Below are 25,001 nucleotides of genomic sequence, written 5' to 3' on the forward strand. Positions count from 1 at the left end.
CCGGGCCACTTCCGCAGACGTGGTCAAAGACAGAAGAATGGCCTCCGGCCATCTGGTGGTTCTGTCCACCACAGTAAGGAGGTGAGTGAACCCCCTGGAGGCAGGCAAGGGACCCACCAGGTCCACGTTGACGTGGTCGAACCTCCTCTCAGGAACCAGAAACGGCACCAAGGGGGCTTGGTATGACGGTGCACCTTAGCCCGCTGACAGGCCAGACATGAGCCAGCCCAGGTCTTCACATCCTTCCTGAGGCCGGGCCAGACAAAGGAAGAGGGTGTCAAGGAAGAGGCCTAGGAGCTCCCGGTCGAAAGTGCTGTACTTCCTTTCATTGTCACAAAGCTGTTAGCTAAAGAAAGCCAGTGGCTGCCAGGCCCCGCCCACCCATTGTTTACACACAGCTCCAACCGCATAGTCCAAAGCATCAGTCGTAAGGGCAACCGGGGCGTCGGGAGACGGGTGCGCCAATCGAGCGACCTCAGCCAATGCAGCGCCATCGAAAGCCAAGTTCCTCCCCAGGGTCCAGTCCACCTCATCCTTTGGCTCGCCGCCCTGCAGGGCCTCAAACAAAGGGCGCATGGGGGATGAACCTATTATAAAAGTTCACCATGCCCAAAAATTCCTGTAGGGACTTAATGGAACGGGGGCATGGAAAACTAGTGACAGCGTCCACACTGGCGGGTAGTGGAACGGCCCCCTGCAGGGAAACACGGTGTCCCAGGAAATCGATGGACAACAGGCCGAACTGACGCTTGGCCGGATTGACAATGAGTCCATGCATACTGAGTCTGTCAAACAACTGTTGGAGGTGTACCAGGTGGTCCTCTGCAGATGCGCTGACCACCAAAATATCGTCCAAGTAAACAAACAAGAACGGCATGTCCCGCAGCACAGAGTCCATCAGCCTCTGGAATGTCTGTGTCCAAACGGCATCCTCAGAAACTCAAAAAGTCCAAACAGCGTAATTACCGCTGTTTTGGGCACGTCTTGTGGGTGGACTGGTACCTGGTGGTATCTGCGCACCAAGTCCACCTTGGAAAAAATGCTGGTCCCTGCCAAGTGAGCAGAGAAATCCTGAATATGTGGAACTGGGTATCGGTCGGGGTCATGGCGTTGTTCAGGCGACAAAAATTGCCACAAGGACGCCAACTGCCATCCGTCTTAGTAACCATGTGGAGGGGAGAAGCCCAGGGACTGTCGGAGCAGCGCACGATGCCCAGGCACTCCATGGTTGCAAACTCCTCTCTGGTGATTGCAAGCTTAGCTGAATCGAGGCGCCGAGCGCGCGCATAGACTGGGGATCCGGTGGTAGTAATATGGTGCTCTACTCCATGCTTGGCCACAGCTGCTGAAAACATGGGCGTGGTGAGGTCAGGGAACTTTGCAAGGAAACGTTGGTACATATCCCCTGCCGCAAGCATGTTAGACAGGCTGAGTGTCTCTGCCCCTCCTAGGATGCATGGGTATGTAGTAAAAGAGATGGCATCAATTAAGCGGCAGTTTGTAACATCCACCAGCAGCCTAAATGCACACAGAAAATCCGCCCCCAGGAGAGGAACAGACACAGCGGCTATAGCAAAGTCCCAGCCGAACTGCCGCCCGCCAAAACACACCTCCACATACCTGGTGCCGTAGGTCCGTATAGGCGTGCCGTTAGCGGCGTCCATTGGGGGGCCACGTCTCTCGGCCTGCTTATCCACAGCCGCTGCAGGCATGATGCTAGGCTGAGCGCGGAATTGACCAGCAGCCGCCGGCCGACAAGAAGTCTTTAATAAACAACAGCTTGCTGTCCCCCGCCAGTGCTCACAGCTGTTAATGAGCGCCGGCTCTGGCGTTTCCCTGGGAGACAAAATTGCATGGCGGACGGCACTGCTTAGCCTTGGCTCCAAACCTGTTGTGGTAATAGCACAGTCCATTATCCCGTTGGAGACGAGCAGCCACCGCGAGCCGCGGTGCCAAAGGTGTCCTCCAAAGGTGGAGAGAAAATCTGTGCAGGAAGCAGCGCATGCACAAACTGCTGCCGGTTTGCGAGGAAAATCCTGTCACCACGGTAATCCTTGGTGGATGAGAGGGGAGAGTTGGCCAAGGCAGTGCGCACAGGAGCCGGGAGCTGTCCAATGCTGCCACCACATGAAAGTATTTCGTAATGCCCTGTGTTATTCCTCTCAGCTGGAACTGGGTTTCGATGTGTTGAAACCAGGGCCGGGGGCTATGCTGCCAAAACTCTGGCAACTTTACTGTTGCGGCATACGTTCTAGCGCCGACATTAGCCTCCTCGTTAGCTCCGCTCGGTGCCGGAGCTGGCCCGGCCCCAAAGCTGTCAATATTGTCCGTTGACATGATCTCGGCTCACGTCAGGGTCACCAATGTATGAGTGCGGCACAAATGAGACAGAGAAGTTTAATTCAGTTGAGTCTGTTTACTCCCACTCTTAATTCACAGCGTACAGCTTCAGGTTACACTTGCAGGTTACACAGCCCTAAAATAGTGTCCCAACAACGCCCTCTCATCCCTACTTAAAGGAGCAGCATCCTCCAGTGAATGTCTCTATATTGTGGGCCACCACAATAGCAGCTTTACATTTCAGAAGTTTGATCTGCATGGCTCTGTTTGGCCTTAATATCACCCTGGACAGCAGCTGTATGGTGCATTTGTCATATCTGTCATGTCACTGCCACACATTGATTTTATTAAATGGATTTGTTGTCCACTGTCATGAGGATACATTCCATCCCCAGTGACATAACACAATGTTATCCAACATATTAAGATAATCCTGGGGGAGAGGCACAAGGTTTAACCTTGTGAAATAAAGAAAGATTTTTTTTCTACTACGAGCAAGCAGGGGGGATTACACCGTTTTAATATAATTTTTGGCTACGTCTTGACTCAGGCTGGAGGACGGCCCCAACCACGCTAATCCTGGATAATAATACGGTCGCAGCATTAGCTAATGAAACCAACAGGAAAATCAGCTGCAAGGGAAAACCACTCATCGTACGCCGCAGACATGCACTGAGCTCATTATAAATCAAGCTCTCTCTCTCTCTCTCACACACACACACACACACACGCACGCACGCACGCACGCACGCACACACACACACACACACACACACACACACACACACAAAGGTACACGTAGTGTGTGTAAACTGTTAAATACAGTTCCACACTTACACAACTTGCTCACTTTAATCACTTTAATCCAAATTTGTCTGCAGCAGTGTGATGACTCTGGCACAGAGAATGAAGTCAGTTATTTAGTAGTTTAGTGGCTGCTGCTGCTACCTGCTAAGTGAAAACATGAAGCCTAAAATACACACACACACACACACACACACACACACACACACACACACACACACACACATACACACCAAACACAGATATACAGGCGGTAAGAGAACCACAGTGGTCCTCTCTGCACCTTAGTAACAGCAGACTGGAAAACTAGCCCCTTCCTCATAGAAGGCCCCCTATTGGTTAACCAGCGCTCTGTTGCTAGGCAACAGCTTATGCCTTGCTTCAATGGTGGCCAATCGGTGGGCGTGTGTCAGTGACAGAGGGGTGGGTGGAGGTGGTGTGTGTGTGTGTGTGTGTGTGTGTGTGTGTGTGTGTGTGTGTGTGTGTATTTGCAGCTGCAGAGAAGCAAGTGAGATTTGTGTAAGACAGGTTAACAGCAGACACAGATACTATCACACTCCGATAAATACACACCATGGGTTGCTCTGACACAGCGACACACACACACACACACACACACACACACACACACACACACACACACACACACACACACACACACACACACACACAAAGGACCTCTTTTTACCAATCACTCAATCAATCAAACTTTATTATTATGGTGCTTTTTGTGCAAGATTGCAATACAAAATATGCATTAGATAGAAACAGAAATAAACATACTCTTTTACTGTATCCAGTATTAAACCTCTGTACCAAAATAGCATTGCACCTCTGTGTCCACTCAAAGACATCAACCAGTCGTCATCATGGAACACAGAAACAAAACCTCTGTGCATCCCAAAGGCTCATATTTACAGAAACAACACCTCAGTAAGATGTGTCCCCAGACGACCGAGCTCTTCATGGCCCACAATAACAAAAAGTAGCATGATGACAAAGACATCTTAAAATTGAAATTACATTTAAAATGTAGGAACAGGTTAGTAGATAAACCAGTAACTATGATCTAGAAAATAATATCTTAAGATTTTGCTTGAAAATATCAACAGATTGTGTTGCCATTTGTTGCCAGTTTTTTCGATTGCTTAAGCACTATTTTTAAAACAGGGACCGGTTTTTCATAACACTACACACAATTAGCACAACCACACACCCAATTAGCAGAACACCTCAGACCCTTTGCAAAATGAAACACTCTTGCACAAACTACACTAATATATATATAAAAAAATTGTTACCTTATGAAACACACACATTTCATATGACTTAGTTCTGTTTGAACCAGTTACACACTGCTGTTGCTAACCTAAAATACTTTTAGCAATTCTACATCTCAGTGATTAGAGTACTGTAAATGAAGTACACAGAGAAAGTGCAAATATACAATAAGCTCACCAAACTCTACACAAGACCAATGCTGTAGACTGAGGAAAATATAATGTATTTCTCTCCATATACCTGAATCAGTCAACATGTCAACATGGAGAATCACAACAAAACCAGTCCCAGTTTTCATACAGCTACTACAGTAGTGTGCATAACACTGTTAGCTCAGCAAACAACAGACAAATGTAAAATACTGTATCCAGTACAGGTTACAATTACAGTAAAAAATAAAAATAAAAAAAAAGATCTGAAAAAAAACTACAGTACAGAAAAAACTAGACTTACCTGCTGCATTTTTATAGTGCTTAAACCTGATTGGTGCGTCTACAATTAAGCAATCATGTGTTTGCGCACCTGATGGCTGTGTTTCACAGATTGGCTCATAGGTGTGGTCATTTGACAGTCAGTGCTTTGGAATTGCAAGGAAGTGACATCAGGATATACTTCTGTGTATAAATGTATACACGTGTGTTTAGTGTTTTGCAAATCACTATGTGTATTGTTTTGTAAAAAGTGTGAGGCTGACATTATGCTTATAGTGGTGCACATCCGGGCCAATGTTTTGCTCCTTGCGTGTAAGGTTTTGATAATTGTGTAATAAATTACCTTTGATTTCAGTGTGTAAGCGATCGGCAAAAACTGTAAGACTAAAACCTGCTTCTCTATTATGCCATTTTTCCGCTGCATGATACAACTTGACTAGACTCGTTATTACTCGCTTATTGGGTTTTCTACTAGCAACCTGGTACCTGGTACTTTTTTGTACCACCTAAAAAAACACAGCACACAAAAAAATGGCAGCCCGTAAAACTATTGCTGTACACTACACACTACACTGTACAACTGACAAAGTGCAGACTTTCATCTTTTTGGATACTGATCTTTTTGGATATAGCGAGTGAACCTGAAAGTGAATACAATATGAAAATAACTAGAGCAACGTGTAAAATTAAAGTGGACACATTTTTGTTGACAAGGACAAGCGACATGTGGTGAGTGCAGGGAATCTCACCCACTTTGTCACATCCATCACAAAATTCATTCGTTATTATTGTATAATTATTTTAGGAATTATGCAAAATAAATCTTGCTGCTGCTGTACTCCAAAGTACCCCCATTTGAGAAACACTGGTCTTAGTGGTAGATCATGGAACAACTGATAGGCCAGTGCCAGATGAAGGAGCAGATTGAGTGTGTTTGACAGGTAGTCAGTCACTATTCTAATGAGTGTTTAGAAAACCAATAGCGATGTACAAAGATGAAAACAACGCAGCTGCTGCATTTTGGATGGTCTGCAGTTTATGTAAAGCTTTCTTCGGTGGGCCACAAAAGAAAGCATTACAGTACTGTTGTCAAGCCTGCTAGTGATAAAAGCAGACATGAGTTGTGGCTGTACTTTCCAAAGATGATAAAAGGCAGTGCTGGTGATATTTTATTTTATATGTGAGCATCAAAATTCAATTGAGGATTAAAAAGCAGACCAAGGGTAGCCTGACAAGCCAGACCCACATCAAGATGCTGGCTGCTGGATGCTAGGGTGCATCTAGATTTCTAGGCTAGACCAAGGGTACTAGCTCGAGGCTTGGTGTTTTGTGTCAAGGATTTTAAGTCAAAGTCACTGCACAACTTGCATCTCGGAGCCTGTGCTCTAATTATTAAAATGTAATTTTCTTCGACAATAAAAAGTATGGTGGTGGGTTGTGTTGTAGAATGCCTAATCCTGCAGAATTGTGGGTCTGTCTATAGTTTGTATGGCAATGAAAATCACTACTCTGTTCCCAGATAATATTTGCAATAGTTGGGCATTCTACAAGTCAATTTAGCAGAAGAGTTGTAACTCTTACTCTCAGCAAGAAAGCAAATAAGAGTATTTTCCAACATGTCCACACTTTGTTTAAGAGGAGGATCCTGCCGCTATCCATTCCATATGATTTACTCATTGAAAATACTAATTGTGAATGATTATGCTCCTTTGGCACAAAGGAAATAATTAGACTGAAAAATAATGAAGATTACATCAAGTTAATCAGTAATCAACTGACTACTTTTACAACGTGGAAGTGGATATGACTATCTAGAAGTCAGGAATTGTACTACAGTGCATGGATCCATAAAAAGCACAGATTTCTTAATAAATAGAGGTAGAAAAGGCTAATGATCAGAGGATTTCAGCCGGTAATTAGCTATGGCACAGGTCTGTGATAAGCCTATCACCGGATTGATCAGCAGAAACCTTATTAGCAGCCACTCTGGACAAATTTATTACAACAATGTTGCACTAATGATGCTGCTTGATATCAGTTCCCAGTGTTCTCAGAGTCCCATTTTCCTCTCCCACTGCAACCATTGCTACAATACAAAGCCATAGGTGTCCTGTACTGCACCTCCTCTTTTCTTAAATCCTTTGATAAGACCAAAAAACAGTATGTAAATATTTGTACATTTTAAATTTTAAAGTGAAAGGGGACTATTTGTGAGGGATTCTGGCATGGGGTTAACGCAGGGGTTTCAAACTCAACTTCACTAAGGGCCAGACTGGAAAATGAGAATCACATCAAGAGCCAGACATGTATCGTTTATTGACATGTTTTTAATTAAGAGAAAAAGTCAAATAATTGGACTGTATTATCACATGTCTCATTCAGCTTTCTCACTTACAGTTTGGGCCTCATAAAGCCCCAAAACTTTTGCAGCAAAGATCCTTCCATCATAGAAAAAAAAAAACGACAAAAAGGTAGAAAAAAACGCCTTAAAAAGCAACAAAATTGACTAAAAAAGCCACCAAAACGTTGGAAAACGTGGTAAAAACATTGATAAAAGCGCCAAAAACTTCTGCAAAGGCAGCAAAAACTTCATAAAATGCATAAAAAATGTCGGAAAAAAGCGCCACAAACGTCAGAAAATTCGACAAAAACTTCTTTTTGTCTTTTGTCTATTTTTGTCTTTATTGTGCACCTGAATTGATATGTGGGCCGGATCAAAATCTGCGAGGGCCTGGATTTGGCAGCCGGGCCTGGAGTTTGACACGTGTGGGTTAACTGCTGCATGGATGATATTGTCAGTGAATCTACTACTGTAGATTCACTTTCACATATTTACCCAGGATGGACAGGTGGTCAGAGAGACTGGCCTTCACCCACATGACCCAGGTTGTCAGCAGTCATCTGCTTAAGTGTCAATGAGCAAGACACTGACTCCCAGCCAGCTCCAGGCTGCTGTTCTGCAGCCGAGTTGTCCCTCTGACTTCACTCCGTCAGAGAAGGTGTCTCTCTGTGGGATCAACACAGTATTGTATTATTTATCTTAAGATGCAAACTGCTCCTTCATCATTGCACTGCATACATGTGTCATCACTACTCCTGGGTCTTATCATCATGCACTGCAAGGACATGCAAAGCAGCTTTTTTGTTTTAGATTTGTATTATGTCATGTTATCCAGAAACCACCAACACAATGCACACCAGATAACAAGAAAGAGCGGTAGAGTGAAAAGTTAATCTATTTAGTAATATTATTTGAAGATTATCTGAGGAAGTGGGGTTGACATATCTAGTATAGCTCTGGTTTTCTCCCTATTTATCCAATTGCCACTTCTCTGTATCCATCGCTGACACAGTGTCTAATTGTGTTCCTCCGATCTGTGGAGTTCCTCAAGGCCCATTCAGACCATTTATACAATTAGTTCAAAATTCTGTTGCGTGATTACTAACAAAAGACATTCACTGTTCCCATACGAACCTGGTGCAACTGTACCTTCACTTCACTTCAGGTGATTATAGGTCTCTCAGGTGATGCTTGCTTAACCTAATTTGTTCTCTTTCTTTAAAGGTATACTATTGCAGGAGTTTCCTAAAAACAACATATTTAAAAAACGATTGTATTGATTTAAAAATGGTCCATTCGAGTCTACGATCTGAACTCTGTCCACGGCAATGGTCTATTATACAGAAATAGCAGACCACAGAATGCCAGGATTGACCAATCAGAATCAAGTATCCAACCGAGCCGTGTAATAAAGACTCAAATATCCCTCTCAACCATCACTTATGACCTAGAAGTAGGAGTGTGTGGCGGATATCTTAACATTTTCTTTTTAAATGTTGCTGTGTTAGGCGTGTTTCTAGACATCACCCTTTGGGCTCAAAGGTACGGAAATGTAGTGGACACAGCTAATATATCAAAACACCAAGCAGACAAAGCTCGTTCCGAAACGAGAGAGAATCTGGGGTTGGCTATCACTTTTGTTAAAACCGGGGAGGAGGGGCCAAGTGTGAATGTTTACAAAAAGTAAGCAGCAATTCCTGCATAGTATTTTTAAATGTATATCCGTGTAGCACTTTGTAACCCAGAGTTTGAAATGTGCTGTATAAAAAAAAAAATGTTTTACTTACTTACAATACATGCTATTTCTAAGGCATATGGGCTAGACAAATAATCAGTATAGAGTATAGTTGGAAACGTAGGCTGATTTGTGAGCATACCCAATATTTGAAAAAAAAAAAAAAAAAAAGGTGAGTTTTCAACTAATATCGGAAGAGAACATCAACCACACTGTGACTGACATTAACTCATAAAAATCTCCAAATTTCATCACACAGCAGCAAAAAGCCAGGATCAACATTTATTCGAATACAGCGAGTATTGCAGAGAATGTCGCTGCTGTCGGGTGAAAACCTTGCATCTTCAAAATGTGAGAGCATTGTATTTCACTTGACACCCATGCATTTGAGTTCATCTGTATGTATTTTTGTTTTACAGTTGTATAAACCCCAGGGCTGTAGGATTTTCTGAACCAGTAAAAGAATCAAGTGACAGTTAACAGAATTCACCTGACAGCAGTGGGCCGATTGACATGCGTGCAGTTATGCAACGTCCAGTGAGAGTGATGCTGAAAGTGTGAAATTATTTCAACACAACAGAAAGTCCTTTAAACACCAACAAGTTCATAGGAATAAACTGATAGAAGAAGAGAATCATCAACCTTTATGTTAAAAACAGTGGGTTGGTCCTTTAAATTGTGTAAATGCAAAGCACCTTACCACCTATACTAAACCACTGGTTGGTTTGGAGGTTTGTGTTCCCCTTTACTTTCTTTTCAATTAATACCCTTATACTGCATATGACATATTATTATCATTATGACCAACTGTGGTAGTAAGAAATGTCTTGGCTGTTCTGCATCACTTTGGTTAAAAAAAGGTGGAGTAAATGGATGAATATAAATGACTGCGTACATTTGTATGTATTAGCAGGTTCGGTATACTGCCTGTATGGAAACGGCTTTGTCTGTGAGCTTTGAGTGTGTGTGTCCTGATTATTGACACTCTCCTCTTTTCTCTCTTTCTCTCTCTCTCCCACGCAGGCCTACAGCTCCTTCCTGGTTGTCATGGTGATTCTGCTCAACATTGGAGTGGCTGTTTTGTTTATCCACTTTTTTATTTAAAGACAGCACAGCTTTCAGAGTCAGCCTATCGCTACAACAACTATAAATTCATATGAGTATTACGACAAATCTGCTGCCCCTTTCGTTTTCCTGGCGGTTCCTGGACTGCAACCAGCTGAAAGAAGACAAGGTCTAAGGAGGGCTCCACCAATATTTAAATAAATATTTAAAGCTGGGCTAACCTCGCCTAAGCTTGGTCCAGTCGTTTTGGAAGAGACGCGGAATTGGACAAAAGAGGGGTAAACCAGTCCAGGTAACTGGACTACAGGGAGATAATATAGTCCAGAAACTGGACTTAAGTGAGCTTCAGTAGTTCACACACAGACTCAAATGGGCTGAACCGGTCTGATCCCCAGGCCATGCAGAGCTGCAGCTGGCATTACAGCGAGATGTCTGCTTCCACTGTCTGCAGACCTGACTGACAAGACAGACTTTTTCATCTTCAAATCATAGTTTTCAACAGATTTGTAACTTATAATTTATTTATTAACATTTTCTCTCATGTACAATATGTCGATGGATATATTCTTTATTTTGTAACCCTCCACCCCTCTTTATATAACTCCTGACTTTTGGTTCCTCCACCTGCCCGGATGTTGTTACTGATGGTTCAAGGTGTGTGTTCATGTGTGTGTGTGTGTGTGTGTGTGTGTGTGTGTGTGTGTGTGTGTGTGTGTGTGTGTGTGTGTGTCTATTTATGTAAGACTCAGGAGCTGGCGAGTGTGTGCTACCAGGATACATGGTTGATACTTCCCTGTCTACATACACACACACACTCATTGCTATTACCCCATCCCTCTCATTCATCCGTCCCCGTTCTGATGTCTGTCTCCTCTCATTCTTCATCTTATGCTGGGAGTAAGAATGTGTGTGTGTGTGTGTGTGTGTGTGTGTGTGTGTGTGTGTGTGTGTGTGTGTGTGTGTGTGTGTGTGTGTGTGTGTGTGTGTGTGTGTGTGTGTGTGTGGGTGTGTATGCTTATGTGCGTCTCTGCATACTATATATGTATGTTTGCAGTGTGCCTAAATGTGTTGTTTGCAGAATGTGAGCGTGTTTGCAACTGTATCAAGCAGGCATGTCTTGGCCACATTTGTGTGTATGTATGAATGCGCGTGTGTGTGGTCTCCAAGTAGCTCAGTGGCCTTTCACGCTGTTCGTGAACTTGACAAGAGCATTTCATGAGGACACAGTCACTGCGCATCCACATCTAGCCTATACTAGCATCAGCTGACAGCTGTGCTCTCTCCGTCTCTCCCTCCTACTCTCTCCCACCTCCACACACACCAGTCAGAGAATGGAACTTCCTCCGTGTTGGTGGTAGTTCAAGACAGACCGTCCTTGGCAACGCGCTGCACCAACTGTACCCCCAGCAGAGGTATTTAGAGGAAATACTGCATTCACCGAAGCAAAGCCTGTATGTGTAACACCAGAAAAATGGCTTTAAAGTCAATATCATTTTAATAAATTAGTGTATCCCACTGCTTCTCTCAAAACATAACCTAAAGACGACATCATCTTTTATACTATACTTGCAAGAAGTCTGAAAAAGTTACTAGTCGCCACCTGCCTTGCTTTTGTAGTGCAAATTGATAAAAGTACAACAATGCATGCATATGTACTGTAATATCTTAGTTGTGCATTAAATCTGAAAGCAAATAAAAGCTTCAGAAGCACATGTGACATGTTAAGTTTTGATAGGAGCAGTGTCTCGAGAGAAGCCATTTTGGTACTGATCATGAAGCTGGAATTAAACAGCAGAATCAAAAAAGAAGTTATTGATCTTCTCTGGGTTGAATGAAACTCCAAGCAACCTGAAAGGAACTAACTTTTTGGAGGGCTTTTGGTGAAATGATGCAAGTCTGTTGTAGTGCAGTAGCAAGCAGCGGCCAGGATCGCGGCCAGGATTTACCGCCTCGTCTCCATTCCTCAGCTTCTCCTCCAACTATCCAAGACCCTTAGTGACAGACAGAAAGACAGACAGAAACACCAGTCACAATTTGTCTATTTTTCATAGTCGCAGGAAGACACTGGGTTTTTCTGTGCGTGTGTGTGTGCGTGTCTCAAAACCTGTGTTTGTTTGCATGCGTGCACAAGAATGAATGCTCATCGGACTGTGTGAACATGTGTGTACATCCACCTCCCTCCACCAAGCTGGGATGGGATGGCTGAGCCTGTTGCCATCGGTAACAACTTCCAGGGGGCAGGGAGGTTCGCTGTTGTTTTTCTGTCCGACAGCGTTTCTCAAACTATGGACTGGAACTCAAACTCGACTGTAGGCTCATTTCTGGTGTTTCCCCCACATTATTACAAGAGCACAGTCTAATGTGCCCGCACCCTGCGAGGCAGAACAATGTATTTTCATTTCATTTTGGTCCCAGACTAAAAAAAAGGTTCAAGAAGCTCTGCTGTATGCCATCAGCCTGGTGATGGTGCCCTGCGTCACCCTGTTAGTCCGCAGCATGCTACAGCATGCCAAGCTACTCTCTCTCTCTATAGTTTGACTCTCTCTTTCTTTCTTTCTTTCTTTCTTTCTTTCTTTCTTTCTTTCTTTCTTTCTTTCTTTCTTTCTTTCTTTATGTTTCTGGGAATTACTCTGTTTTGTTTTTGAGTTATGTGGAGAAAATAATGAAAGTGTTTGAAAGAAAAATGACTCTTGGCTCTTGTGTTTTTAGTCTTTCTTTGTGTTGCTGCGTTGCGTTTTTAAAGTTTTGTGTGTGCGTGGTTGTGTGTTAGGCAGCATCCCTGATGCAGAGAGGGAGGGATGTGGTTACTATAGCAACGTTAACTGAATTTTCCTTCGTCAGCAGAGGGGCAGGGCCTGTGTTCGGGGGCGGGGTTTATCTCTAGAGACCAATGTTCTCAAAGAGAAGTGAGGATAGAGGGAGGCTGTGTTGATGGAGAAGAGGAGAAACAAGAGAAGAACTACACAGAAGGGCAGATGAGGGAAAACAAGAGGCAATACATGTTATATCAAGTAGGCCTGCATTCGTGTTTAATCAACATTTTAAAATTATTTTTGGTGTAATGTTTTCATCATCTGTGACTAGGCATGTCCAGGTGTCATGATGGATGCAACACCACATGTATCAGAAAGTGTGCTGCTGCATCAGGTTTCAACATGGACATCTGACGCCATCTTCTGGTCCTAGATAAGAATTACATAATAGCAGCAACAGGGGGCCTCGCTTCGCTCTCTTCACATCGAATAGTGAACTATGAAGAAACTATTTAACTGTAAATATAATACGGATCATTGCTGCTGCTATGTAAAACATAAAGTATGTTGATCTATACAGTGGCTTTAGTGAATCACCAGCCGGACTGACAAGAAATTACACCACCACATCCAAAACTATAGGCTATTTCTATAGGCCAATATTACCCTTTGATACTCATCACTGTCACTTAATGATTGACTTTTCTTATTTATGCGCTATAAACTCTGATGATAACACTTCACTCCTTAAATATTGTGTCTTTATGTGTTTGTATTTGTAATAATCTTAAACGTTGTGGTACTTTCTAATAAGATGTCCTATGTTTTGTTAGCTTTGCTGTCATATATATATATATATATATATATATATATATATATATATATATATATAATATAAAATACCTTTAAATCTCTAAAAGTAGGCTAATAATAAGCTAAAAATATTAACTAAGTTAGTAGTGAATATCGACCATAGCTTTCTTATTAGTGAGACTATCATATTACATAGATTATATAGCATCAGTTTAACATGTATCTGGCACTTTAAAGCTTTAGTAATAAAGCTGAGATATGTATGAGCGCATGAGAAAAAGATGTGAAATAGCAGGGCAGCGGATATCCCTCTGAGCCAATCACGAGGAAGGCCACGTGCATGCAGACGGGACTCCCAGCCAATCAAAGAAAATATTTCTGTATGGTGGGCTGATCTTGCTGCCAGAGTTGGGTTAATGTTATAAACAGCTGTTTTTTTCTCGATTTCAAGACTGACTCATGGCAGAATGCAGGGAGAGTAGAACAACATGTTGCACTCAATTCATTCATGGACGTTAGTGCGTGGATAAAACCTTTAGTAGCCTAACATTTGTGAGTTTTTTTTTTCTTCTCCAAAGTGGCGTTTGATGAGGTAATGTCTTGGAAACGTTATGTTATTGTTATAATGTTATTTCCAGTGGCAGTAGCAGCAGTAGCTTCGGGCCACACTAGTTTTGTTTTTAAACTTTAAGCTAGCATGGTCTTGCTATCGGTTGAGGCTTTTGGCGCTGGGCTTCGCACAAGTTGTGGAAAACCATGAGGACAGAGGAGCATCTACAGGAAGGGATTGTTGTGCCGTGCGGGACAGGAGAGCGGGGCGGCTCGGATAAAAAATGATAGAGCGTCTGCTTGAATGGGGCGGTGTGTTTTGATCCTCTCTGCCATCCTGCAAGAAGTGTAGCTTACCGTCAGGGGGGGGGGGGGGGGCAGCGGTCCGACCGGCGTGGAGGGACACGGCGGAGGGACTCCTGGCTGCCGTGCTGAAACACAAACAAGACCGCTTTGGCTTCATGTGAGGAGACTTGGTGAGATTATGGTTCGATAAGGCCTGCTGTTCTTTGGCCGCTGGTTCGCCAACAGAGGAATACGCGTATGCGTCTCTGATTTCACTGCTGTGGTCGCATTGCGTGGATAAAAACATTGAGAGGGAGACAGCGTCAGAAAATTGAGAAATTAGCTGTGACTTTACGGCCACTCGAGAGTAGCGCTGCTCACGCGCGCCTGCGCAATTACGCACGCACACATAACACACGCGCTCCCTTTGTTGTGAAGTTCACTCTCCGCTGAAAGTCTGACATTTTAATTCCCGTTATTGTCTAAACAAGTACAGTTTGAGTGAATGTGTGAGGATGGTGGAGAGCCGGAGTTGTGTCCAGAGGGAGGGGGTGTACCGCTGGTTCTCCAACCTCACGTCAGCCCAGAGAGCCGAGTTCCTGTGCGGCCTTCTGGACCTCTGCGTCCCCATCGAGCTCCGCTTCCTCGGCTCCTGCCTGGAGGACTTGTCCCGCAAGGACTACCACTCCCTCCGGGATGCGGAGATCAAAGCCAACAACCCCGCCGACCTATCTGGCCTCACCAACATCACGGACGAGGTGGTGCGCAGCAAGCTGCTGGTGTCCCTCGCCCTGCTCGGCTCGGACAACAGGGAGGCGGCGGTGGTCCTGTACCGGACCCTGACTCACATAGACACGGTGATCAACAACTACGGCTTGGCGCTGAACGACGGGAGGACCGAAGAGCAGTTTCTTTTACTATTCACCATGGCCTCTCACCACCCGGCCTTTAGCTTCCACCAGAAGCAGGCGCTGAGGCAGCAGCTGAGCCAGATCCACGACATCCTGCAGGTGAGAGGGATGCTTAAAGTGAAGAGCCACTAGAAAGTTCACAGGGTTATCAGCAGTAAGTAGGAGGGACCCAGCCAGCTGTCAGACTGCAAAAAATCATTTGAAATAATTGAACCCATATTCAGCAGGGGTGTAAATCACACGTTGTATTAGGATATATATTATACTGATTATTTGGACAACGATACAATATTTGCTGATATCACAAAGTGTGCACCGATTTGATTCAATTCAGGGGCCTGCAACCAATATGAGACGAATGAATCGCTATATCGTTACACCCCTAATATTCAGCCATTTTCAAGTCAAAAATGTGCTTGGTTGTGAAATAATTCGACTACTACTAAATAACATTCTTCAATGAAATAATTGTATTATACTAGTAGAGTGAAGTATAGAGCATAATTGAATCCCTTGCCAAATTACATGTAGATGGATATTTCAAGAAACATGTTTTAGTAAGCCACATACTGTATATTAGGGGTTCATTTCTTGGGAATAAATGACACTTTCTCAACAATTAGATGATCTGCAGAACATGCAGAACTTGTCTTGTCTTAAATGCAAATTCACTTTAACTTAAAAAATGTAAGTCTCCCGCTCAGATGTCAACACATACTGTAAGTTACGGTGGCCCTGAAGTGCAAATCACAACAGCAAATAGAAAAACGCAACAGCAAATCATAAAACACAACGGCAAATAGGAAAACAGAACGGCAAATATGAAAACATGACAGCAAACATGAAAACACAACAGCAAATATGAAAACACGACAGCAAATAGAAAAACACGACAGCAAATAGGAAAACACTTCAATAAATCATAAAACACAACGGCAAATACGAAAACACGACAGCAAACAGGAAAACACGACAGCAAATTGTAAAATTTGTAAAGTGTTTTCATATTTGCTGTTGTGTTTTATGATTTGTTGAAAGTGTTTTCATATTTGCTGTTGTGTTTTCCTATTTGCTGTTGTGATTTGCACTTCAGGGCCACCGTAGTAAGTATATGGACATGGACTGTATAAGGTGATAAACGTCTAAAAATGGTGAAAGCGATTTTTGATGTATATTCATGCGGGTACTCATGTCGCCGCTCCAAAATTGGTCTTGTATTTATTTGTGTGAATGGCATTAACAAAAAACAATAACTAGTGAAAGTTTAATCAATGGCTGACTGAGAACATGTGGTTACCCACAGTCTAGTCTTGCATTGCCAGACCTTCCTCCACAGCGCTGCGGAGGAGGGTCTGGCTAGTCGACTCCATACAGCATTCCGGGATGGTTTATTGGCATTTCTTTAAACCAATCACAATCGTCTTGGGCGGTGCTAAGCTCCGCACTCAGCCACGGTGCTGCTGCGAAATAGTACGTTCAAAAGTTGTTTGATGGACAGATAGTCTAGCTAGCTGTCTGGATTTACCCTGCAGAGATATTAGGGACTGTTAACCATAGTCCTCATAATTTATGAGTCATAAATCTACCAGAGTTTAAAATTACAAAACAAAGAAAGCAGAAGGTAAGGGACATCCGCAGAACGAGAGCAATCCATAAAGCAGGTGGGATGACAGCATGGTGAACATGCTGCAGGAGCAGAGTGTTATTCTGCTATGAATCCTCATCTCTCCCCTAAATTCAGAGCACTGGGCATTGTTAACCAGTGCTGGATGCTATGAGTTATCACCACGTTCGCCCATCCATCAGGGCCCTGGCCACATATAAGGTTTTCACCGGCTCAGAGGAAAGGAAAAGTCATTGTAGCAGGTGAAACACAAACTAATTGCAGGCTTTACTGAGACTTGGCAGAGGAAATATGTTACAGATAAGTACAGCCCACTGACATGTTACCTAGACACCCAAATTACAGGTAACACGTAGTCAATGACAGGCTGCCTGTTAACACAACAGACCTCAGCCGTGTTATTCAGTGGTGAACAAAGTAAATGACATGCTTGTAGGTGAAAGCTGACAGCCAGCAGGAGTTTATGATGTCGACCACAGCTCAGGTAAGTTTAAAAATATTAGGGCTGTCAATCGATTAAAAAATGTAGTCTAATTAATTACATACTCTGTGATTAATTAATCAAAATTAATCGCATACATAATTAACGGTGCCTGGACCGATACTTTTTAAGAAAGTAAAAAAAAACAAGAAAAAACAAGAAGGGTACTAAACAACAGTCGGCGACATTAAAGAAAGTTTGTTTATTGCTAAGGCCATATGGTCAAAATGAAATGATTTAATAATAATGTATAACAATAACAATAACTTATTTCAATAATAAATTGCTGTTGAACAACAAAAACAACCACCAGATGGGAAAAGGACATTTAACAATAACTTTGAATGCACCACAAGGCTGTAGTTTACCAGTTTCATTGAACGCACCGTCTGTGTTGTTTTTCCGACAACGGCAGTTGCAGATTGTTACATACCGGTGTTGGAATCCTCTACAGTAAAACACAGTCAAACTTTACACCATTTAGCGTTAGCTGTCAGCATTTTAACCGTTTTTAATCCAGCTACTAGCTAGCCAGTCCTTCCAGAAAAACGCAGAGTTTTTTTGTGATTGTTGCGGGCAAAAATCCTTGATTATGCGGCACGTTTTCTTAAAAAATGCGATGGAATATGCGGGATATTTATGCAATTTTATGCGATGAAATTGCAAAAACTGCGGTTTGATGGAAAAGAGAAAAAAAGTAATTCACCCAACACCCTGCTTTTCGATGATGTTCACGTCACGTAATTACGTCACTTCATAACGTCACTTCATAACGTCACTTCATAACATTCCCATGGCAACAGGGGAAAATGGCTGCTCTTGTGTGAAGTAAACGCAACATTTTTCGTCTTTCTGCAACGAAAATGCGGGGATTATGAAATCATGCAAGCCCCGCATATTTTGCGCGGAAATCGGTAATATATGCGGCGAAAGTGCGGCGTATTTGAAAAAATAAATATGCGGACTTTGGCTGATTATGCATTGAATTCTGCGATCGCATAATCGCGTTTTTCTGGAGGGACTGGCTAGCGGTAGGCTAACGTTAGCTGCTGTTGAGTATAGTGTTAACTAGCGTCACGTGCAGTGGTGTTTGTGTTTCCTGTAACGTCTGTTTCAGAGCATCCGGGAGAAGCGCAGACATATGACCAGATTTCGGTAGCCAACCAAGTATATGTAAAGTAGTAAATGTTCCAATCAATGATCCAGGCCGAATGGTGGCTGGAATGGCTCCGCTTCAAACGTCAATATGGAATGGATTAATCTGCGTTATTTTTTTTAACGCGTTATTTTTTCTCAGATTAATTAATGGAAATTAAGTTATTTTGACAGCCCTAAAAAATATATTTTTCGTTTGCAGTTGACTTAGCTTAAAGAAGTATTTGCATTTTTGACATCTGTATAATTCCAAGGCTCTCACACCTGGATATATGCCTCTCTGTAGGTCTAATTGATCCCAAACATAAGTTACTCTTCACCATGCAGGATAACATAGTGTACATTTCTGTGTTTGTAACAGAAATAAGTATGGCTAGGCAATGTATCAATATTATATCAATATCGACATATGAGAGTAGATATCGTCTTAAATTTTGGATATCGTCATATTGCAATATGACACACGTGATGTCATTTTCTGAACTTACCAGACTGTTCTACCTGTTTTATTATTTGCCTTTACCCACTTAGTCATTACATCCATGTTATTGATGATTATTTATCAAAAATCTCATTGTGTAAATATTTTGTGAAAACGCCAATAGTCAACCCTACAATATCGCCGCAATATCATTGTATTTGGTCAAAATCGTATCGTATCATATTTGATTTTCTCCATATCGCCCAGCTCTACAAAAAAAAAACAAATATAAATGTATTCATGCACAACCCATGCAACATACAATACGTGAATATTTCCTTATTTGGTGTAATAACAATACTTTATGCTCAGTACTACCAACTCAAAACTTTTTTTGTAACCTTTTCTACAGTTTGGATTTTAATAGAGTCAGAAGAAGAAGAAAATACATTATTATTATTTTTACACATGAACATAGCAGTGTGTTCTGTTGGACTTAATGAGAAAGTAAAGCCAATGTCTGTGTAAGAGTTAATGTGATGATGTTGGGAATTATGGAAATGAAGGGAACATACAGTCAATTCAGTTGTTTTATTAAACACATTTAAAACCGACAAATGCTAACCAAAATGCTTTACAGAGATGCTCTTCCTGATGACTAGAAATAATAGTTGTAGTTCATGGTGTAGCAGGGCATAGCAGGACGTAGCAGGACACTGCAGGGCACTGTAGGGCGTAGCAGGGAACTGCAGGGCGTAGCAGGGTGTAGCAGGGCACGATACGATATTATTGTGATTTTAAACATATTGCAATATTCTGCGATATATTGCAAATTATTACCTTTTTTCCAAATTAAAATTTTTCCCAATTTCAAATGATGTCCCCAAAAAGAAACTTTGTCAACATCTGTTTTATCTAAAAATATACATTTCTCTGTTTGTTCATCTCACTTCAATTTTTAATGCTGCAAATTGGGATTGTCAAGCAGACAAACTGACCAACACATATACAATAGTAGATCGATACAGTAATGCCACGGAAAATAGCGCGATACTATGCTATATAGAGTAACACTGTGGGATTAAAGAACACAATAGCGTGAAAAATCAAAGATTGTGATTTTGCTGGTATTGGGATCCCAGTGCTCTCGGGCTTGGACCCCTAATAAATAATAATAATAATTCCCTTAACGTAAGTAAAGACATTGCACCATACATTGGTGCAGAAAAGGCACAAACTGTTATAAAGATTCACCAGAATGCAGGAAATGGAAGTGTTTGACACTCAACTTTTTACGGGCGAGGACACCTCGGTTATAATGTGTCCTCCCCAATGTTAAAACAAAACCTACGCCCTTGGTTGCAGGTGAGCAGGGGAGGAGGAGGAGAGGCCCAAGCCGCGGGCCCTGGAGGGGGTCGATCTGCCGCGTGTTATGCTCAGCCACATCACCACTATCACCATCAGAGCGTGTCACTGCCTCTGGCCTCGCTGGCCCCCGCTGCCTGCTCCCTGCCCGATGCCAGCGCTGCCTACCTGCCTCTGTCTGCCTGCCAACCCTGCCACACACACTGCACCTGCTGGCACAAGGTAGGGAGCAACACAGCCAGTCATCTACATTTAACAATAGAGCAAGTTTCAATTCTTCAATAAACAAAATATGTAATGATTGATAGGTCGTCGGTGGTTGTGGTAGTTTCAAGGGCTTTTCACACGAGCAGCGATTATCGCGCCTCGTAATTCATTTTCAATGAGAGGCGAGCGGGGGGGGCAGTTTGACAGGCGACGCGACAAGCGGGCGTGAGTTCCCTAAAATATTACAATTATAACCGTTATAAACAGTTATCAGGACATAGACTGCTTTTGCTTGTCAGAGCATCGGCACAAGACTGGGTTTATTGGGTAACGTCTGTAAGTTAGATGCTAATTTAGCTAACTTTAGCTATCAACAATAACATTCCGTGGTTAGGAAAGACTAGGATTGCCACTATTTGTTATAAACCGACCTGTGATTAGGGATATATGATACCACAGTCAGCTATTCTCATTCACTTGTCCACTACTGTATACTGTTGTATACAGTAGTGGACAGAATCCCCATGGTGTCATCGCCTGGCGTTGTTGAGGAGCGTAGTAGACCCCGCAGATCCACGCGACTACGCAGGAGAAGTGTCGCTCCCCGTGTGAAAAGCCCTTTATCCTGCGTTTTTCATATTTTGTTGCTTGGGCTAACTGGCTGAAAGGCAGCTTATGTCTTCAGTTGAATTCCATTCCGGTAGAGAGTGCATGCAAAAGTGAGGTATATGCTGTATGAAAGTGTAGCTTTCATTGGAGTGAATGAACTGCCATGTTTTCTACGTCGGATGTGTTAATACAATGTGAAAGCTTTCTACAAGTTTTGAATTTGTGACTAGTGTAGTACTTGAATTTCTATTCATGTATATGATAGCAATTTTAGCTGTTTTATATTGGAATTGAAACTGCATTATTCATTCATTTTGTTCATTTAATAAGTGAACAAAATGTAGATAGAAAGCATTCATGTGAAACACTTAACGCGTGCCAGCCTAACTAGCATCAGCACCGGCTTTTGAAAGATAAAAAAATCAACTTTTGCAGAAACAATTTTAGAGAGTAAAGATACCCTTATATTTGTCAGTTATTATCCAGTATTCTGTTGTTTATGCAGGAAATGATGGTTTACAGCAGCTCATCAGTCCTGTGTAGGGTTGGGTACCAAAACCTGGTTCCACTATGTAACTCTTTTCCTTTCTCTCTTTTCTGCTGAGTGGCGCACGTGCCCGCTCGCGGTGTGAAGCGCGTGTCCGCGCTATTCTCCGACATGCACTCTACTATCACTGCTGATAGACGGCTTTTGTACACGCTCCGAAACGGACGTAAAAATATCACACTTTCTCTGTAGTCTACCGTTAGCTAGCTACCGTAAATGTAGGCCACTTTTAAAATGCCATATTTTCCCTCTGGGCTCACCAAAACGGACGTAAAAGCATATTAACCATTCACTGTCGTGATCACTAGTAAACATATTGCACTTGCTCTGCTAGTCTATCATTCAGGACAAGACCCTGTAGCCTGGTGGTGGGGGAGGTGGGACAGCCTCCCCAAATTGTTTGCCCTTTCAAACTCATACCTGTGTGTGTGTGTGTGTGTGTGTGTGTGTGTGTACAGGCCTCTTGGACACCATCTGAAAGAGTTTTCTCCTGTGCAGGAGTCAGGAGAGGTGTCTTATCTTGCCAGAGAAGGCAAATATGGTCATTTTTCTGCAAAAGAACTGCTAAAGTTTGAAGCTGGTTGGCATACCAACTGAACAACATTTATTTTGTTGTTACTTGTTAATAGTGTAACTGTTATTTGTTAAATTATTGTAGTTATGTGTTAGGTGACTTAGGTCTACTTATTACATATTTAAGTACTTTAAAACGTTAATATATTGTTACATTTAAATCATTTTCAATTTAAAAAAAACTCCATAAAAGAGCCTTTCTTTGATGTCATTTTTCAGTTTAGGAATCGGTTAGGAATCTGAATTGTTTTAAAAGTACCGGTTCGGCATCGGAATCGTAAAAATCCAAACGGTACCCAACCCTAGTCCTGTGTGCCTTTTCCTCCATTTTTTATTTTCTTTTCTAGCAAAAATGGCGATTCATGTTTTCTTCTTGTAATGCATGATGTGCATATGTGGTTGTGTCACATTTTTTACGATATGGCCATTTACAATGATATGATGATTTATGAGATACATTAGTATTATGACTGAAATAGCGTTGGATTGATGCAGTCCTATAAATGGCTTCATCAATTTTTTTTATTATTTATACATCATTGTACAAATTGAGTAAATACCCACACCATCTGCCTCTGGCTGAAGATTTGAGATGCTGTGTGTTCACTTTATGTTACTATGCACCATCTAGACAACAATATGATTTCCTGAAGAAGCATATTTTCATTTGTCAAATCATTACTGTGATGCTTCCCTGTGATTGACTTAGCTGTTTTAGAGCGAGACCAGTGATGTGACTGGCTCAGAGCATATTATTTATATTCCACCTCAACCAGCACTTTATGCTGCTGCACATACATACATGAGTCATTTTGGCCAATCAGTCAATATGATTCAACGACAAGGTGCTGATGATTAGCTTTCATCCCAACTACATGTGTTAGCAAGTTATGTAAACTACAAGATAATGTAAGCTGACTGGTTATCATAGATAAGTAGCTAAAAGGGCTGGGACGATACGCTTTTGTCCCGATTGGATTATTTCGTGATACATGGGTGCCGATTCGATTTGCATTGCGATTTTCACTTATTGCGATTCTAGAAGTATTGCGATTCAATAGTATTGAGTATTGCGATTTTCTTTTACTTCTTTAACTAAAACAAAAGTTGAATGATACACTTCTAGAGACAATACATCATGAGACATTTGTAAAAACTAAGTGTTTTCTGAAAAGAATGCACATCACATGTCAGTCAGTCAGTCTGACCTTTATTTCATTTGTAAAGAAGTACATATCATGTATTTTCTGCATTTTCTGCTTTCGGTCTGTTGGAAAACAGATATGATGTAGCCGCTGTCGGCGGTACCGTATAACCAGTAAATATTTAGGTGAATCATTGGTAAAATCAATGCATACAAAATATTGATTCTTGGGAAAATAGTCGATTTAAAAAATTGGCACACAAAAGACATCACGATACATACATGAATCGATTTTTTTCGCCCACCCCTATAACTAATGTCCTTAACTTAGGGCTAAATATGTAAAAGCCCCATCCGGTAAACTACTAAGTTATTCTTCTCTATTACAAAAGAATCACTTTTTGTTTGCTAGAGTTTTGCCAGTATAGAGCTAACACATAAGTTGTTTTGAGTTGCGATCATAAAAGCTTTAATGAACTGGCTCCAGATTGAACAGCTGTTGCATCATACGAATTAGAGAAACAAACAAGAAATCCAAGGTAAACATATGATATGTGATAGCCATATTACTTTATTATCAGGAAAATAAGGATATACTTTTGACACTAACTTCTCCCATGCTAAATGTGTAACTGAGACAAAGTGAAACAGTTCACTTCGGCTTATCCCAGCTCAGTTTGCTTTGGTTTGCTACGTAGATATAACATATGTATTAAAATAAATAAATACACTTATAAAATATACAAAATATTTCTATGGTTTGCTATGTCATACATAAAACACAAACTGTATACTTTAAACCCTTATAAGCTGTGAGCTGTATCTGTGTATGTGTGTGTATGAAAGGTGTCAAAGAACATGTGGGAATACAAACAAAACAGTAACATGTATTGTTGGTCTTCATACCTCTGAAGATCATAATTCCCCTATTTAGAGTGAATCCCTTGACTTTTCAGCTTTTATGACCAGTCTAATGACTAATTTTAAAGGTCTGATATCATGCTCATTTTCATGTTCATACAGTACATGTATTTTGGGTTTCTACTAGAACATGTTCACATGCTTTAATGTTAAAAAAAAACAGTTTATTTTTCTCATCCTGTCTGTCTAAATATACATTTTTTCTTTCCACTCCTGAAAAAGCCCAGTCTGCTCTGATTGGTCAGTGTTTCCGGGTCTTTTGCAACTGTGCTCTGTGAGTCTCTGCACCGTCATTGCGCCCGGGGAATGACTGTAACAACATAGTAGTGGCACTTTCTACATATATATATATATATATATAGAGTCATTGTGACATCACAATCTTACAGAAGACCTGACGACTCGTTTAAAGGCACAGTTTGTGACTACTGGCTGTGTGCATTTCTCTGTGGATTGAGTGTTTTGATACTTTCACTGTATTTATATAGCACCTCAACCTGCTATATAATACAAAAGACATGGACATCTTACTTTTCACAATATGGGACCTTTAAACTAGGGCAGAGATCTTCAACAGGGGGTCTGGGAGTTAAAATATGTCTATATACATAAACATGAATCCAACATTATATTAGCAAAGATAAAT

At 41.8% G+C, this 25,001-nt stretch overlaps 2 protein-coding genes across 6 annotated transcripts in view; both read left to right on the forward strand.

The window, feature by feature from the left end:
• The window catches only part of jph3b (junctophilin 3b), a 70,632-nt gene extending 58,756 nt beyond the window's left edge, over positions 1-11,876 (forward strand). Inside the window, exon 6 of the mRNA XM_078257760.1 lies at positions 9,956-11,876. Within this exon, the coding sequence (XP_078113886.1) occupies positions 9,956-10,036 (81 nt within the window). The 3' untranslated portion in view covers positions 10,037-11,876. The remainder of the gene's footprint in view (positions 1-9,955) is intronic.
• A 2,109-nt stretch (positions 11,877-13,985) lies between these two features.
• Positions 13,986-25,001, forward strand: part of zcchc14 (zinc finger, CCHC domain containing 14) — a 48,144-nt gene continuing 37,128 nt past the window's right edge. For 4 of the 5 annotated variants that reach the window (XM_078257762.1, XM_078257765.1, XM_078257763.1 and 1 more), the window contains exons 1-2: positions 13,987-15,407; positions 20,355-20,576. In XM_078257762.1, coding sequence (XP_078113888.1) covers positions 14,913-15,407; positions 20,355-20,576 — 717 coding nt within the window. In that variant the 5' untranslated portion in view covers positions 13,987-14,912. Of the gene's footprint in view, positions 15,408-20,354; positions 20,577-25,001 lie in introns of all 5 variants that reach the window. The other variant, XM_078257766.1, reaches the window with a different exon arrangement.

The sequence above is a fragment of the Sander vitreus genome, chromosome 8 (assembly GCF_031162955.1).
Source record: "Sander vitreus isolate 19-12246 chromosome 8, sanVit1, whole genome shotgun sequence".
NCBI lineage: Eukaryota > Metazoa > Chordata > Actinopteri > Perciformes > Percidae > Sander > Sander vitreus.